Source organism: Meriones unguiculatus, chromosome 2 (genome assembly GCF_030254825.1).
Source record: "Meriones unguiculatus strain TT.TT164.6M chromosome 2, Bangor_MerUng_6.1, whole genome shotgun sequence".
In the NCBI taxonomy this organism is placed as follows: Eukaryota; Metazoa; Chordata; class Mammalia; order Rodentia; family Muridae; genus Meriones; species Meriones unguiculatus.
The window spans coordinates 84,916,976-84,935,813 of record NC_083350.1 but is presented as its reverse complement, the minus strand read 5'-3'; the positions used below and the strand labels follow the sequence as shown (position 1 = coordinate 84,935,813).

Sequence of the window (18,838 nt, the reverse complement as noted above, 5' to 3'; positions counted from 1 at the left end):
AACTTACCTTTACTCCAAGACCTCAGCAATTCAGTTGGCACATTCTAAACTGTATAAATCTTTTGGTTTCCAGGATAGTCAATTTGGACCATGCCCTGAAAATTTCCAGAAGGCTTCCAATTGTAAATCTTTTAACAAACGATCCAAAAGTGTCTATACACCACTAGAATTGCAGTACATAGATATGAAGCAGCAGCACAAAGATGCAATTTTGTGTGTGGAATGTGGATACAAGTACAGATTCTTTGGGGAAGATGCAGAAGTAAGTTGTTTCTTTTCCTTCCTTTGTTGTCTTTGTTTTTGTTTTTTAGCATTATGTTTTGCTGCCTAGACATGCTTTGAGCTCTTGACCCTGCTCCCTCAGCCTTCTCTTGACCCTGCTCCCTCAGCCTTCTCTTGACCCTGCTCCCTCAGCCTTCTCTTGACCCTGCTCCCTCAGCCTTCTCTTGACCCTGCTCCCTCAGCCTTCTCTTGACCCTGCTCCCTCAGCTTTCTCTTGACCCTGCTCCCTCAGCCTTCTCTTGACCCTGCTCCCTCAGCCTTCTCTTGACCCTGCTCCCTCAGCCTTCTCTTGACCCTGCTCCCTCAGCTTTCTCTTGACCCTGCTCCCTCAGCCTTCTCTTGACCCTGCTCCCTCAGCCTTCTCTTGACCCTGCTCCCTCAGCCTTCTCTACCCTTGAGCTCTGGGGTTGCAGATGTTCACCACCAGGGAACACTAACTGATGTTTTTCTTATCCAGCCATAGACTCTTTGAACATTTTATTTTCTGTCTTAAAAGTTTTGTTTTAAAGATATTTATTTATTTAATCTCTGTATATATGTACTTTATGTGTGTTCAGAAGTCAGAGGACCACTTTGAGAAGTAAGTTTTCTTCTTCTACCTCATGGGTCTGTGCTGGCTAACTTTTATTTGTTTTGATTTTTTTTTTTTTTTTTTTTTTTGGTTTTTGGAGACAGGGTTTCTCTTGTACCCTTGGCTGTTCTGGACTTGCTCTGTAGACCAAGCTGACCTTGAAAACACAGTGATCCGCCTGCCTCCATCTTCCTCTGTCTTCCTGAGTACTGGGATTAAAGGCTTGCACCACCACACCCTGCTCTGTGCTGGCTAATTTTATGTCAGCTTGACATAAACTAGAGTCATTGGAAAGGAGGAAGCCTCAACTACGAAAATGCCTACATAAGATCAGTCTTCAGGCAAGCCTGTAGAGCATTTTTTCTTAAATTAATTAGCTGCACAATGGTGTCACAGGCCTTTAATTGCAGCATTCAGGAGGCAGAGCTAGGCAGATCTTTGAGTCCAGCCTGGTCTACAGAGCAAGTTCCAGGATAGCCAGGGCTACACAGAGCAACCTTGTTTTGATCCCCACCCCCCAATTTTTAAAATCAGTTTTGCAATTGATCGGGGAGAGCATAGCTCATTGTGGGTGGTACAACCCCTTGGGGGTGGGGTGGGGGTTAGTCTGAGTCTGTAAGAGAGCAGGCTGAGAAGCCATAATGAGCAAACCAGTAAACAGCACCCTCCTCGGCCTCCACCTGAGCTCCTGCCTCCAGGCTCCTGCCCTGTGTAAGTCCCTGCCCTGGCCTTCTTTAGTGATAGACTGTGATGAGGAAGTGAAAGGCAAATAAACCCTTTCCTCCTCAACTTGCTTTTGGTCAGTAGAGTTTCATCATAGCAGTGTTAACCCTAAGACACATTCCCAGAATTTAATTTAGGTCATCAGGCTTAGAAACCAGTGCTCTTTCCTATTAAGCTGTTTTACAGGTCATGTTTTCTGGCTTTCTGAAAAAACAAATTAGATTGGTTACCCTTTAAGAAATATTGTCACTTGAGATTAGAGAGATGATTCAGCAGTTAAGAGCACTTGCTGTTCTTTTTGTTTGTTTGTTTATTTTGTTTTTCATGACAGGGTTTCTCTGTGTGTAGTCCTGGCTATTCTGGAACTAGCTTTGTAGACCAGATTAGCTTTGAACTCATAGAGATCTACCTGTCTCTGCCTCCCAAGAGCTGGGATTAAAGGCGTGTGCCACCAACGTTTTATTGCTGTGAAGAGACAGCATGACCACAGCAACTCTTAGAAATTAAAACATTTAATTAGGGCTGGCTCGCAGTTCAGAGGTTTACTCCATTGCCATCATGGCAGGAAGCCTGGGAACATGCAGGCAGACATGGTGCTGGAGAGGAGCTGAGAGTTCGACAGATCCCAATCCACCTTGATTCTAGACCTGGCTTGAGCCCATCCCAGTGACACACTTTCCTTACCTCCTAATAGTGCCACTTCTTATGAGCCTATGGGAGCCGTTTTCATTTAAATCACCACACAAAGCAACTTATAAAAGAAAGCATTTAATTGAGGGCTCACATTTATACAGGGTTAGTGTCCATGACTACCCTAGTGGGGAGCATGGAATCAGGCAGGCAGTCAGGCATGGTGCTGGAGCAGTAGCTGAGTGCTCACACACAAGAATAAGCAGAGAAAGAGAGCTAACTGAGAATGGTGTGGCCTTTAGAAATCTTGAAGTCCATTCCCAGTGACATGACACATTTCCTTCAACAAAGCCACACCTCTTAATCCTTCCCAAATAGTTCTTTTCACTAGGAACCAACCATTCAAACATGAACTTCTATGTGCTGCTTCTTTTCAAACCACTGCAGTGACCAAGCTGAGGAAGAGATTGCTGCTATTGCCACTGTTGGGGATCATGGACAATGCTTATGTTTTAGGCTTGCTTGGGTCACAGGCTATCACAAAGAGATAAGGCAGTACAGGTGTTGTTGCCTGAGGAATGGAAAACAAAGTCTCTACTAACCCCTTTTCTTTCAGTTTTCTAAAGCCTGTTTTTTTCAGGAAAGTGATATTCTCTTAGTAACATTAAACTGTGCTTTGTGTTACAAAATTATACTCTGACCTAACACTGGCATGTTTTCTGAGAGAAGGAATAGTTGCAACCTACAGGAGAAGGAGAAAGAGAAAGGGTAAATTTTCATTTGACTGTAGTAAAGACTGATCTTTCATTGAGAGAAATGATGGAGCAATGCAGTTCAGAGATGGGTGAGACTGGGCAGTAAGAATGTTGGGTTGAGATTTTGTGGCTCTGATGGGCACTGTCTAAGCTGTGGTATTTTTCTAGAAGAAAGCAAGATATCAGTTCAGTTACTGCTTCTTGCTTTCACATTTCTTTCACTCGCATGCTTTTAGCCAACAGGACAAGTCTTCTGTCAGAAAGGTGCATGTCTTCCGTGTGTGGATTCATTCTTTAAGATGCTCTGTAGTGTCTTCTGCTTGTCAGTTATCAACCTGCGCCATTTGTATAAAATGTCTTATTCCTTTACAGTCTCAGGCTCTTACTGGAGGGAATACTGAATGTTTTAAGGTTTTGGGTAACATTTGTATATTTCTAAGGACATTGAAGAAGCTCTGTTGTGTTTTTGGGATTAAGAGATACAGATGTTGGCTTTGAAGTCATCCTCTTGGAGATGCCCAAAGTAGATGAAACTGTGCATTTGTTTGTTTGTTTGTTTGTTTTTTGTTGTTATTTTGTTTGCTTTTTACAAGGAATGTCCTTTAAACATTTTATTGATGATGTGTATATTTAGAGAAATTCTAGATCCTAAGTACATGTATGCAACCTGATGAATTATTAAGAGAGTGAACAAACCTTAGACAGGGAGTCTATTGACATATTCTCTGTCTGCACCTTTTAGATTGCTGCCCGGGAACTTAATATTTATTGCCACTTAGATCACAACTTTATGACTGCAAGCATACCTACTCATAGACTGTTCGTGCACGTCCGCCGACTTGTGGCCAAAGGATACAAGGTCAGCTTTGGCTTTGATTTGTGGAAAAGGAGTTGGGATTCTCCTCTAGAGAGCTAACACATGGTAGAAGGTGGCAGAAAGACTTTTATTGGTTTTAGAATTTGGAATCATGGGAAATTAAAATGTATTATAGTTATTAGCATTGCATCTTGTATTTAGTTCTGCTTGTTTTCTGAGCAAGAGTCTAAGTTGTAAAGCCCAGGATGGACTTGGGCTCATATAAACTTGCAGCCTCAGCCTCCCGCGGGCTGGGCATACAGGAGTGCACTACCCTGCCAACCCTAGAGTGACCTCTGCTGTAGCTGCACTGTTTCTTTGTCCTTTAGCCATTGCACAGCCAGTTGCTTGGGGTTCTTTCTGCTCTATATCTGGGCATCCAGGGTTGTTTTGCTATTTTCAGTGTTTCAGAATGAACTTTTTAACATTTTGTAATGTTTTTTTTTTTTTTTTTTTAAACAGTGATTCACTGGATTTGGCAGTAAGTGTGTCTTATTTCTGTTGAAGGTTGGAGTTGTGAAGCAAACTGAAACTGCAGCATTGAAGGCCATCGGAGACAATAAAAGTTCTGTCTTTTCCCGGAAATTGACCGCTCTTTATACAAAATCCACACTCATAGGAGAAGATATCCTTTTAGGATAGGAATTTTCCTTTTGTTGTAGGGGCTTTTTAAAATGATAAATTTAACTAAACTTTTGTTTCTTTTTCCTGGGTGAGAATGTGTTTTATAAGGTGGGTAGCCACTGTACACCCTGTCACTTCAGCCATGTTGGCTGTGTCACTGAGAGGAGGGTGGGTAGGGGCTGGACACAGTATGTCTTCCTTGTCATAATGAGAGCAGCATTCATTGTACTTTAGTAGCAAGAAACAAAACAGTGTGATAAAGCAGACCGAGTTAACAGACCGTTTGTGGGGCAGTGGTAGCTCTCCAGGGCCTTCCAGTTCCTCAGAGCCTTGCTAAAGTGGGACCTGAAAATAACTTACTAACTTCATGTGGAAAGAACTTCAGAGACAAAATTAAGACTCAGTTAAATGTGAGGTCATCTTCACTAATTGTTGACTTCATGTTATTGAAATGGGTAGTTGGTTAAAATTTTCTCTTGTAGGCTTCAGTGTGCACAGTAATAGTCCCCAAGGTTATCATCACTCATAAATTCCTTTTGTAACTTGAAGCAAAATAATTAAATAGTAATAAGATTCTTAGCTTTTGTTTTGCGATTGATTTTCACTGTGTAATACAGGCTGGCTATGAACTTCTCCAGCCTTTCTGATACCTGGGATTATACTTAGCTGTTCACCATACTTGACCTGTCATTTCAAAAAGTAAGATAGTTATTGATAAGATATGAGCAGGGTTCAAATAAAAGTACTTACTAGCTAGTGGCTCAAGTTGCTTTTTAAATTTTCTTCTTTCATTGAAAATAGATTTTTATACAATATATTCTGATTACAGTTCCCCTCTTCCCACTCCTCACAGTTCCTCTCCACTTCCCTTTCCATCTGAATTCACACCCTTTCTGTGTCTTTTAGAAAGCAGTCATCTAATGAATAATAATAAAATACAAATGGTAAAGTAAAAAAACAAACAAAAAAAATGAAATAGGACAAAACTAGGAAAAAGAGCCAAAGAAGCACATATAGACTTAGAAACACATACCATTCATACACACAGGGATCCCATAACAACCAAAAACTAGAAGCTATCCTGTATTCTCTGAAGACTGTAAGATTTAAAAGAGATGCCCTGCCTTAACATTGTGAGACAGAACTTCTGATCTGCTGCTGTGTATAGGGACTGCCCTTAAGAGTGGTTTGTTTCCCCAGTGAGGCTCCCTTGAAGAAAACACGATGACTTTGTCCAGAATCAGCTTTTATCCTTGAGAATTTTGATTAATGGGATTCATTTTACACATACATGTGCATTCATACTCCTATATGCAAATGTGTTTCTGTTTAATTAAATGTCTTCAAAATCTCTTGTTGCTTCTAGAGTTTGAGGCACTTTAGAGATGGGGATTCATTCATGCTGTTTTAGTGTGTGTGCTTTGTAGCATTGTTGGATTAAAGGAGTCCCAGAATTATCTTGGCAAAGAGGCTTCATTTTTCAGCTCCCACGGGGATGCAGGTACACTGCTAGACCTTTTGGAAGCGAGTAGATTATAGTTGCCTGTCTTTGTCCTAGTTCAGGGAAGAAACAACATGTGACTCTGATCATAATTGAAGAATTCTGCATGAGAAAAATAAACCAGTTTTCAGCTAATGGGAATTAAGCATGTGATTTTCTTTAATCATTATTACATGTGAATCCTGTAATCAGGCTGCATGATTGTGTAAATATTGATGAGGTAATGGCAGATACTTCAACCAACTATCTTCTGTGTATCTACGAAGAAAAGGAAAATATTAAGGACAAAAAGAAGGGAAACATTTCCATTGGTATTGTGGTAAGTCCTTTGAAGGTGAGGAATGAATGCTGGGGGTTCATGGTACCCCGTGTGAGTGATCATGAGTGGTGCATGATGGGGATTCTGAAGTGCTTTCTTGGAGTTTACTAGGAAAACATTTTCCTCACAACAGTAACAGTCAAGTAATTACTTAGGCTTTCCTTTTCTGGTTACTTAGTATGCTGTGCTGAAGATCCAGGTCGTTTTCAGACTCTATGCCATTGCTAAGGGTTGAAAATGGTGTCAGTGACAGGCATGCTTGTAGACAGGGAGCCGATAGTACAAAAAAAGCTGTGCCAAGCACATGCAAGCCTGTTGAGGGCTCTAGAGGTTCCCTCTGGTGTGTAACCTAATGGGAGTGATTATGGGACTATCCTAATTAGATTTGGAGGAAGGGAGAGTTAAAGGAAAATGTTAAGTGGCCAGTGCAAGATAGCATACTCAATTAATGTCAGAAATAATTCCACTGTCTTCCAGATAAATGATTCAAGAGTTTTAGTTTTTCTGGTTTTTGCCTTCTGTTAGTTCCTGAGCAAATTTACCCACTTACAGATCTAAGACCATGCTCCTCAGAAATATTAGACTCCTTTATAAGCACTTTTTTGCTTTTTCTAGCATCTGCAGTCAGTGACAAGCATTAACAAACATTCCTAGAACATTAACATTAATACATCATTCATACCGTGTAACTGTGCTAACTTGACATTTGCGTAGCCAGTAAGCCCTTCTTTCAGTGAGTTAGCAATACTGTGGCTGTTGGGGAGGCTCAAATGAAATTTTTTCCCCTGAGAAGCATTTTTTTTTTTTTTAATCTGGTTGTAGACCGTCGGTCCCATCTACAAACAGTAAGGTTATTTGCTCATCATCTTTAGCATATGTAGTGTGCCAGTTCATATTTACCTGGAGATCAGATGAGAGAACAGAGTGGATGGTGCACGAGAGCACATGGGCCCTCCTGGGGCAGTAGCACCCTGCTGTTTCCATGGCTGTCTGCAGCAGATTAGCAGGGATAGGAAAAGATGAATAGTGGTCATTGACCCTACATGGTTTTTTGTTCCCAATTTTGACCTCAGCAGTCACTTTTCTGGCTGATGGCATCCTGAGCTCTAGGTCGAGGCTGCACTTGAGTTCTGGAATCCTCCAGATTTGTACAAGGCCACTTGGAACTTTCTCCAATTCCTCAGATTCCATGGGGCTGATTGGGGGTTCATTTCCCTTTACCGTTAGCACTGTTCTCCATGGGTTTTCTTCCACTGTGAAGAGCATCTTTTATTTCCCAGCTTCCATCTGAGAGTCTCCTTTGAGTGCTGGTAGTTAGTCCAAAATTAGAAGCCCTGCAAGCATGCCTTGCACCTTAATTTTGGGCCGTGAAGTTTTGTTTGGACTGTGGGTTGCTTAATGTCACACGTCTCTTGGAGTGATACACATTGCAGGTATCTCTAGACTAGTTCTTTGATTAAGATGACCGAATTTGGGTGGCTGATAACTCTGTCATCTATTTGTGAACAGCTTATGTAAGTGCTTCATTTGTGGATTGGGACATGGACTCAAGCAGGTAACCAAATCTAGCTGGTGCAGCAGCTGTGGCCACTAGAGGCCACCTCTGGGCTGGAATTAAGGACATTCCTTGGCTACCACTGAAGGATTTTAATAAATTATAAAATATTCAGATGGAAAAAAAATGTAGAAATTTAGCAGAGCAGTGTGAAACAGTCATTGAGGTCAATAACTCCAGCACTGCCCAGATTCTCCCAGTTCCCCAGGCGCCTTTCTTTCTACAGTAAGTCTAAGACTGATTTTGGGGTGGTAATATTTTCTTTTAGTTCTTTTTTACCACCTTCAACTTTATGCGCAAAGTAAGTGTACAATAAAAGTGTTTTCTATCTTTTGTAATTGGTTTTCTGTTTCTTTGCTGGTCAGGGTTAGGGCACACGCTTGTGGACATTCGAGGATCCTTTTGGGAGAGTCCGTTCTTCCTACCATCTGGGGATCAAAGAGAGGTCACCAGGCTTGGCAGCAGGCCCCCTATCCGCTGGGCCATCTTGCTGGCCTGAATGTGACATTTATTTACATGCTTTAGAGTTTTGATTGTGGTGCTGTCTTTAATTTTATAACCCAGGTGCATTCATTCCTGTTGCTGGACACGTGGAGGTCTTGGTAGTCTTTGCCTCTGTAAAGAATGCTTGTATAGGCATTCTTGTGTCTTTTACACACATACTCGAGTTCTCCTGAGTATATACCTGGGGGGAATTGCTGAGGTAAGCACCGCAGTGCTTTCTTTCCTAGGTCCTCAGACTCTGGCAAGACCCCTTCCTCCTGAGCCATCTCACCGGCTCTCAGCCAGGTTGAGATGCCTGTGAATCTTTTACGACTTATGGGAGAGTCGTAAAAGGCAGACAGATTTTCACTTTAGAAACTGAGCATTAGCTGGAACCGTGCTTGTGATGGGTAGCTGGAACCGTGCTTGTGATGGGTCGGGGCGGCCGAGAGTGTCTGTGTTCTGAGCTGTTTTGTTTACCTTTGCCTCTAGGGAGCGCAGCCTGCCACTGGCGAGGTGGTGTTCGACTGCTTCCAGGACTCTGCTTCCAGACAGGAGCTGGAGACTCGCCTACTAAGCCTGCAGCCTGTGGAGCTGCTGCTTCCCTCAGATCTGTCCCAGCCAACCGAGATGCTCATCCACAGAGCCACCGCTGTCAGGTGAGCAACGGCCTCTCAGACTGGAGCGACTTCCCAAGCCAGAACTTGTTCTTGTAACAAACTACCTATGGTAATTATATCCCAATAAGAGGGTCTCTCTGTCTTGGCTGTCCTGGAACTCATTCCGAAGTCCAGGCTGACCATGAACTCACCAGGGTCTGCCTGCCTCTGCCTCTCAAGTGCTGGGACTAAAGGCGTACACCACCAATTGCCCTGCTCCAATAATAGAGCTTTTAAAGGGAAAAAAGGTAGGATTGTACAGGGAAGTCATTTTAAAGGGATTTATCATAATATTTCATTATTGTTTGGTGATTTATGTATATACTCTAGAGGTAATTTGGAATTTTTAAAGAACATCTGTAAAGTTTCAGTGCTTCATGTTTCTCTGCGGGGTGAAGGGGGCCTAGTCATTTTATTAACTATAGTCATTTTATTTACTATAGTCATTTTATTTACTAGACTCCACCACAACACTCGGTATAAAGCAAGGCATGAACGTTGTAGCAAGTAGAGGAGGAGAAGACAGTGTGAGGCTGAGCTCAGCCTTGCTGCATCCTCAAGGCATGAAGTGCTAACTGCACTACAGGAAGGTGCCTCTGTGGAAGAGTGTGGCTGGAAAGGGCAGGAGGCATGGGCTGGGGGAGTGCCCGTCTGCAGGAAGGGGCAGCCGTGGGGATTACAGCTAATGGGCCGACAGGTCAGTGAGAAAATCAACCCGATTTAAAGTGAGGCCTTGTGTTTCTTTATCTTTGAAGCAGAATATTCATTTTCATTTACATTTTTTTCTTTTACAGTTTATTATTCTGTTGATAGCACTGACATGCATTCATTTAGAATCATTAAGGGTCAAAAAAAGAAAAATAAAATAAATCCAGCTCCACAAATACAGAAATAACTGCACTTCTGTGTTTTATTTCTTTATTTTATTACTTTTTAACTTATTATATATAAATATATAATGCTCCTCCATATATATTTATTATTATATAATAAATAAAAAGTAATACATCTATCTGTCTATCTATATATATACATAACAGGTACAAATATAGCTTTGTTTCTGTTTTTTAACTTAAAAATTCTGTCTCCATTTTCTTATGGCAAATTTCAGACATGTTAAATGACTCAGAATAGTGCATGAGGTACCCCAAGTCTTCTGGCCACTGTCGGTGCGCCCCAGGCCAGGGCCAGCCTCGCCCTCCTCAGCCCTCTCTGAGGCAAGTCTTAGTGAACCTCCTTTGTCTTTGCTATCTCAGTGCTTCAAAGACACGGTGCCGTGTGACGTCATTGTGCGGGTGGCCTGCGATACGTGCATTTGCTTTTTGTTGTTTACTGTTTCATCACTGTGAATGTGGCTGTAGCATCCACAGAAATGTTTCTGTGTAACCTTTAATTATTTCCTGAAGGTTATTCCTGATAATGGAATTTCTTTTTCTTTTTTTTATTTAACTTTTATTAATTATACTTTATGCATTTTGTATCCCCCCATAAGCCCCTCCCGCCTCCCCTCCCGAGCCCACCCTCCCTCCCCTTTCTGCATGCATGCCCCTCCCCAAGTCCACTGATAGGGGAGATCTTCCTCTCCTTCTTTCTGATCTTAGTCTATCAGATCTCATCAGGAGTGGCTGCATTGTCATCTTCTGTGACCTGGTAAGGCTGCTCCTCCCTCAGGGGGAGGTGATCAAAGAGCAGGCCAATCAAATTATGTCAGAGGCAGTCCCTCTTCCCATTACTATGGAACCCACTTGGACACTGAATTCTAAGCAGAAGTTATAAACATAAAAAGATTTTGGTTCCTTGCTAGATTGGCAATGCAGGCCCAAGGGCTCTGTGAGCTCTTTCAAACATTTATAGCAGGGGTGGGGGTGGCTGGAGAGATGGCTCAGTGGTTAAGAGCAGTGGCTGCTCTTCTAGAGGACCTGGGTTCAACTTCGAGCACCTACATGGCAGCTCACAACTGTGTGTAATTCCAGTTCTAGGGGATCTGACACCCCCACATGTACATACAAATAGGCAGAACACCAATCTACATAAAATAAAAACGAATAATTAAAAACCCAAACAAACATTTACAGTGATCATTTAAATGCTTTATATTACATTATAGGTAGAAAATTATGGATCAAATCCTCATATTTTTTTCTTAGTTCTCTGTGTTCAAACTTGACCAGTTAAAAGTCAAACAATTCATTTATGAGGGATGCAGACCTTGGAAAGCTAAAAAATGAATAAATTCTCAGATACCTTTAAAAGAGACTCTTCTAAATGTAAGAATACTTAGTGTTTCGTATCTTTGATTTTCTTTTTTAATCATAACCACGTGTATATTTGATTAGTTTAGATTAATCTGGAATTTTAATTATTATGTTAGCTTCCCGTGTTGTACTTATTTTTATAAAAATCAGTACAGGCAAAAGTGAAAAAAAAAGTCAAAACCTTGTGCATTAGCAGACAGTGCCAAGATGGAAGGTGTTTGTCAGCGAGCTTGAGCTTATGGCCTTCCTCAATATTCACTTTTCAGATGAGGGTTAGAAACCTAGATTTGGCAAGCTGGAGACACCTTGGGTGACTGACTGGGATTTAGGAAGCTAATAACTCCAGGTCATTTTACTGCATTTCTCTAGCTAGCATTCCAGCTTTGTGAATCTGCCCACATTTACAGACCACTTGTAAGTCTCCATTCTTGGTAAATTTTCTTTTTGTTCTTTTTTGCTCATGGAGAGTCGAGAGTTAGCCTACATTTCTAGGAGTATATAGGTAATTTATATGTCTGTAGAGAACGAGGTGGTAGATTTTCAGATGTCATAGGTCATAAGTTGGACTGGAAATCTCTTTCCCTTAGCGACTTGGAGTAAATTACTTGACTTTTCTTGTCTTCCTGTGTCCTCTTCCATAAAATAGGGGTAATCAGCCCTACTTTTGTCACATTCTGGTGGGTATTTTATTAATATTGAAGATATCATATGTAATACTACGTGAGCACATGCAAAAATTGCCTGGAATTATAGATGATTCTAATGTAGTTTTAAAAACAGTTTTTAAAAATTAAAATTTTATTCTTAACTTTAACCACAAGAGGTCTCCAAAGGATTTTATATTTTATGAGTTGAGATTTTTTTTTTAAGATTATGAAATCCTTCCCATTTATTTTCCAAGCTAGATGTATTTATTTTATATTATTTTTAGATTTAGGACAAATATTAGGCAAAGATGACAGTCAGCTGAATCACACACTTCTGAGCAGGGACAAACTTTGTCTTTGTTGACATGTTGGTTGTGTTTGTCAGATGTAATCAGTTATACTATCTTGTTATCCTTCCATTTATTGTCAAAATGTAAAGAGAGAAACAAAAAGCAGGGTTTTGAGACATAGTTTCTAGTAAAAAGAAAAACTATAGGAAACACTGTTAAATCAATAATAATTGTTAGTAACATTTACTAGTGCTCACGGTCAAGTTCTGAAGCAGACATGGTGAGCATTGCAAGGGGTGCTCATGTCTGAGTTGATGGAGATGGGAGAACCCTGGATGTGGTCATAGTCAAGGGAGGCTTTGTGGAGGAGGTGAGCGTGCATGGAGACATTTACAGGACGAGGCTGACTGGGTAGAAGAGAAGAGGAAAGTTTATAGTATATAAAATGAAATGAAATGGAAAGATTAATGAAGTGTAAGGAAAGGGGGGATCCTCTCCTGATCAGGTGAAATGTTCATTCTGAGAATTTAGGGAAAACTGCAGGGTATTAACCAAGCAAACCAGGGAAGGGGTATAAATTCATGGTGGAGAGTCAGTGAGGGTTCTGGCAATGGTAGAGAAGAAGAGGTGAGTTTACTGTCAGGAGAGACACTTGAATTAACTGAAAAAAGAATGATCCCTTACATGGGGAAAACATGTAGTGGAAAGAGTAAGATTAAGGAGATTGGAGAATGTCAGTAGTTGAAAGTTGGAGGGAGAAGAGCAGAAGGGGGTGGTTTAGAGTTAGGTAGAGGCAGGAGGAGTAGGTTGTGAGGCTGTGGTCATCTGGTGAGGCTGCGGTCATCTGGGGAGGCTGCGGTCATCTGGAGAGTAGGTGGGGAGGCTGCGGTCATCTGGTGAGGCTGCGGTCATCTGGAGAGTAGGTGGGGAGGCTGCGGTCATCTGGTGAGGCTGCGGTCATCTGGAGAGTAGGTGGGGAGGCTGCGGTCATCTGGAGAGTAGGTGGGGAGGCTGCGGTCATCTGGAGAGTAGGTGGGGAGGCTGCGGTCATCTGGAGAGTAGGTGGGGAGGCTGCGGTCATCTGGGGAGGCTGCGGTCATCTGGAGAGTAGGTGGGGAGGCTGCGGTCATCTGGGGAGGCTGCGGTCATCTGGAGAGTAGGTGGGGAGGCTGCGGTCATCTGGGGAGGCTGCGGTCATCTGGAGAGTAGGTGGGGAGGCTGTGGTTATCTGGGGAGGCTGAGTAGGTGGCGAGGCTGTGGTCATCTGGAGAGTAGGTGTCATCTGGTGAGGCTGTGGTCATCTGGTGAGTAGGTGGTGAGGCTGTGGTCATCTGCTGCTTGTGATACACTAAATGTCAGGGTTCAGTTGTTACAGTATTGATGGAAACTGACATTCTTGAAGATGCCTGAATTAGAAAATGGCCTTCAGTAGTTGATAGAACACACTGAAGGTATGTGAAGAATGCCCTCAGTGCCCAGTGACCTTGAAATAAATGCTTGAATATTGCTGCAAATTTAATATATGTTAAAGAAAGATATTATTAGTGTTATTTTGACTATAGAAGACCAAACATCATCTGTACTTCTTTAAATAAACTACTTTATGACCTGATTATTGTATCCTGAAGACTTTTATCTTTCAAATGCTATTTACAGTGACAGATGTTTGAAATAACCATCACAGCCTTCAATTTATTAGAGGCTGTTCAACCCTTTGAGTTGTACTTTGATTATTTTGGAAAATGTTTAGTAGTATTTAGTGTCAAGATGAAGTGAGTTTTGAGTGTGTACCACAGAGGTTTCTGTTAGGGTTAAAGTCCAACTTCTCCCTAATGTCATTACTTCAGTTTGGCATTAGTTAAGAAAACACCAAGCCAATCAGGATGTGGTGGTACATGCTTTCAGTCCCAGCACTCCAGAGGGGAGGCAGAGGCTGTCAGATCCCCGTGTACAGAGTGAGTTCCAGGTTCTAGACAGCAGGGCTACACAGAAAAGCCTGGGGTGGGATAGGGGGATTTTTTGAAGGCTAAGAGGGAAAAGGGATATTTTTTTCATTAAACTATGTAATAATATTAAGTTATTATATATCTGATGATTCCAGGTTAGTGACTGCATTGTTCTAAGCTTAATAGCTTAGTTCTTTGGACTTAGATGAAGACATCAAATGATTCTTAGGTGTCAGGAGTCCAGTAAGTGAGGAATGTCTCATCAGTCTGATGGGATGGTTCGACAGGGCAAACTGAAGACCGGGTGGAGGAAGACAGTGTGAGGCCCAGGCTGGCTGAGAAGCTCAATGCCAGGAAAGTGGCTGCAGTGCCACATCCTAGAGGCTGGGACTTTATTTTAATGTTTCTCAAGTTTGGCCTGCAGGTCCCTGTCATAGCTATTTCATTTTGTGTCAGAATTTGTTCTTCTACATTTTAAAACAACGACAGAAAAATATCTTTTTAAAAAGGAAAATGACTGTTAACCTTCTCAATTTGACTTATGTTATTATTATAATATATAACACAAATATGCAAACCTGCTGGGCATGGTGGTACACGCCTGTAATCCTAGCACTCAGGGAGACAGAGGCAGTGAATCTCTGTGAGGTCGAGGCCTACAAAGCGAGTTCAAGACAGCCAAGGCTACACAAAGAAACACTGTCTTGAAAATACAAAAAACAAACAAAAACCAAAAACCTAAAACTTGAAACATTGCTTTATGCCATTTTTATAACAATAAAGTCAGAAGTTGAGAATACGGACAGGCTCCTGTACAAAACTAATGGAGTGTGAATGGACAGTTGATGTGCAGGAAGAGATTCTGCTGAAAGTGAGCATTCCTCAAGTGGAGAGGGTAGACGCTATTTTTTTTTCTTAAGAGCCTCCCCTCCCCCTTTTCTTAAATAACAGCTTTAGATCCACAGTAAAATCAAGAGAAAGGCAGTACTTTTCCATATGCCTTTCAGTTTTTTTCAACATTTTTTTTTCTGTGTTTGAATACTCTTTTATTTTATCTCTATGTATGAGTGTTTTGCCTGTGTGTGTGGTTGTTTGCCCCCTACTTGGTACCCATGGTGGTCAGAAGAGGGTGTAGGGGTCTTTGGAACTGGAGTTAAGGATGGTTGTGAACCCTCATGTGATTTCTGGGAACTGAACCCAGGTCCTCTTCCATTGCAACAAAGTGTTCTTCATCACGGAGCCATTTCTCCTGTACCTTATAAAACATTTTGAGAATTTTTATATGAGACCCGTAATTACATCATTTTCCCTGCTTCATCTCCCTCCTGCAACTTCTCCTTTCAAATTTGTGTTTTTGTTTTTTGGTTTGTTGTTTTCACTTATTATTACTATTTTTCAGCTTACTTTCTTTTCTTCTGAGAAAGAAAGCATGTTTAACTGTTTTTGTCAGTCTGTATTCTGTGTTGTTCAGATTGGTCCAATCTGTTGTTCACTGAGAGTTTCTTCTGTCTTCTTCATGTGTGTATGTGTGTGGACAGACATGTGCTGTAGAGTACCTGTGAAGGTCAGAAGACAGGTACCATATGCATGCAGGGGATAGAACTTAGGTCATCAGGCTTGGCAGCATATACCTTTGTTTGTTGACCTGTCTTGCTGGCTCTTAAACAAACAAACAAACAAACAAACAAGCAAACCCACCTTCCTCTCGTTTTGTCCATTTCATTCATATATACAATGCATTGTGATGATAGTTACCCTCATTGCTCTCTCATCCCACTCACCGTCCTGCTCACTCCTCCTTCCTCCCAACCCCGGGGTCTCTCCTCCTTCAAAATGTCTTTATTTTATGCAGTTCCTGTGTCCATAGTCACCTCTGCTGTGAGTTCGTGATAGCGCCTTGACAGCTGTCAGAGATTCTAACAGTGCTGCTGTCCTGCTGTTGATGTCTATTGATTTTTATTTTTTTAATTTGGTTTGTGATCTTCCTGTTTCTTGGTGTGCTGAGTGAGTGTTGGTGGTAACTTGTGCTTTTCCTTATTGTGATGTGAATCCAGGTCTTATTTAGACATTAGGCACTTTTGCCTCTGGGTTGGAGGGTATAAGTTTCAGTTCCTCAGTCTCTGTGTTCTACAGTATGAGGGTCCTTATTACCACAGTGAGAGCTGTGCAGGCTGCCTGTGTCCTCCCCATTGCTCCACAGGGACTGAGGACTTGCTAGGGAAGGACATCTTGGCTTCTTACGCTCCTCTCACCACCTCTAGCCTGATGAGATGGAGCCTACCCTCCTCTAAAGTCCTCCCTGGGGTGGGCGGAGGTTGGAGCATAGGTTTTCCTGTAGCCCTTGGCTGGAGTGCAGTCATCATTGTCTGGAAGTTTTCTATCTTTTCAGGTTTTTTTACTCTGGTTCCTGTAGGGAAAGGAGTGGGTTTGCTTGTTTATTCCTTTGGTCTCTGCTTGTTTAATCTTCTGAAATGTTGGCTTTTTGACCTTGAAACCTGGTCTTGTGTGATAAAAGAGTAAGATGAGAGAGTTCACCACTGTGTCTTTGTTCAGCTTGTGTGCCCTAGCTGCTGCTCTGTGTTCTGCCGCCTTTGTCTTAGGTGTCATGTGCAGGAAGTTGGACTTCCCAGGAGGAACAGAGGAGAGTACACACTCATTCCTTCTCCATGCGAAGTCTGGCCAAGACTGTAGTGATTGCTGTGTCACTTTGCTTTCTTGGAGTTATTCTAATATAATCAAATTATTAGTGCATTGACTTTATTGCAGGTATTTATTGCAGTAAAGTTGAGTTGTTGTTTTTTGTTTTTTTAAGATTTATTTATTTATTTTTTATGTATAGGAATGCTCCGTTTTCACACACAACAGAAGAGGGAATCAGATTCCATTACAAATGGTTGTAAGCTACTATGTGGTTGCTGGGGATTGAACTCAGGACTTCTAGAAGAGCAGTTAACCACCCTTAACCACTGAGCCATCTCTCCAGCCCCCTAAAGTTGAGTTTTGTAGATGTGTGAATCTGATTAAACGATTCTTATTTATTTATTTAGTAGTTCAAACTGGAAAACACTTTATAGAGCATAGTCAGGGGGCCCATGCTTGTCTCATTCTCTGTGACTTCACAACAGGGGTCTACAAAAGGCAGGGGTGAGGTTTTTGCCAGACCTCCATTAGGTGATTAGGCTCTTCTCAAAAACTGAGTGTCAGTTAGAATATTAGAAGGATCCTCAGTAGCAACTGGCTCCAGAGCCCAGAAGGGGGGTTTGTCATGTCCTCAATGAAATGGCTTGGCACAGGAAGGTACCAGCCGAGTTACCAGCACACCAGCCATCACGGAGAGCCACCACGCTGCACCTGGTTTACCTAACCTGGCAGAATTTCAAGCGACTTGCCTTTAAAAAAAATTTTTTTTGTAGTTACATATTTACTAAATGTATATTTAAAACATCTAATTAGTGAATCAAATGTGAAATTTTATAATTTTTTTGTGGTGTAGAACGTGTCTTAAGTTGGTCTTGAGTTGACTTAGCAGGAATGATTGGACTCTAGTGGCGTGCTTCACTGGCAGAGGTGGGGGGCATGAGCACTTAGGGACAATGACAAAGTCCTTAGATTCTCTAACTTGAAGTGAACCCAGTGTAAATGGGGTCAGTCTTTGAATGCAAAGACAAAGCCAAGTATAGTTAAAGGGAAACATAAGTGATGAGTCTGAGGCCCAGAACTGGCACTTAAGCTCTCAGAGGTAGGCCATCCTCCATGATTTATGACCAGCTTGCCTTACTTAAGGGTATTTTATTCTACCATGTAGGTAAGTAGATGAAATTAGGTGTTTAGCAGTAAACTTCAATGAAATGTCCTTTTCTGTGTCTAAGAGAAATCGTGATAGTATATTTCCCAGTAGATTCTCAACTTATTGATGCACCCTCTGAGCTACACATTAGTAAGCGCTCATTCTTTTATTCACCATTAAAAACATTCCTTGAGCATCTGTGTGTACCAGATTTGTTATTGGTTGCTAAAGGTACAAAAAGGGGTAAGAGTCTCACCTTCCGCCTTCCAGAGAGGGATTAGTCATGGGACTAAACAGTAGGGAAATGCTGGTTATGGGTCTTAAAGAAAGACCCTATTCCTAGTCTGATGGGTGTGTGCTGGGATCCAGCATGGGAGGGAGGCCACGGCAGGAGGCTCTTCAGTTTGAGGCAAACTTGGGCTACACTAAATGACAAACACCCAAAGAATTCCTAGGTTGGAAACACGAAGGAGTCAGTAACTGATGTTACAAGAGTGACGGCTGGGAAGATGGAGAGTGTTTTTCCTTTCCTTTCCTTTCCTTTCCTTTCCTTTCCTTTCCTTTCCTTTCCTTTCCTTTCCTTTCCTCTTTCCTTTCCTCTTTCCTTTCCTCTTTCCTTTCCTCTTTCCTTTCCTCTTTCCTTTCCTCTTTCCTTTCCTCTTTCCTTTCCTCTTTCCTTTCCTCTTTCCTTTCCTCTTTCCTTTCCTCTTTCCTTTCCTCTTTCCTTTCCTCTTTCCTTTCCTCTTTCCTTTCCTCTTTCCTTTCCTCTTTCCTTTCCTCTTTCCTTTCCTCTTTCCTTTCCTCTTTCCTTTCCTCTTTCCTTTCCTCTTTCCTTTCCTCTTTCCTTTCTTCTTTCCTTTCCCTTTCCTCTTCCCTTTCCTCTTCCCTCTTCCCTTTCCTCTTTCCTCTTCCCTTTCCTCTTTCCTTTCCTCTTCCCTTTCCTTTTTCCTCTTCC

The 18,838-nt window shown here is 41.8% G+C and overlaps 1 protein-coding gene across 5 annotated transcripts in view; it reads left to right on the top strand.

The window, feature by feature from the left end:
• Positions 1 to 18,838, top strand: part of Msh3 (mutS homolog 3) — a 148,770-nt gene that overhangs the window by 7,597 nt on the left and 122,335 nt on the right. For all 5 annotated transcript variants that reach the window (XM_060377772.1, XM_060377771.1, XM_060377775.1 and 2 more), the window contains 5 exons: positions 74 to 262; positions 3,704 to 3,820; positions 4,325 to 4,444; positions 6,118 to 6,261; positions 8,792 to 8,958. In XM_060377772.1, the coding sequence (XP_060233755.1) occupies positions 74 to 262; positions 3,704 to 3,820; positions 4,325 to 4,444; positions 6,118 to 6,261; positions 8,792 to 8,958 (737 nt within the window). The remainder of the gene's footprint in view (positions 1 to 73; positions 263 to 3,703; positions 3,821 to 4,324; positions 4,445 to 6,117; positions 6,262 to 8,791; positions 8,959 to 18,838) is intronic.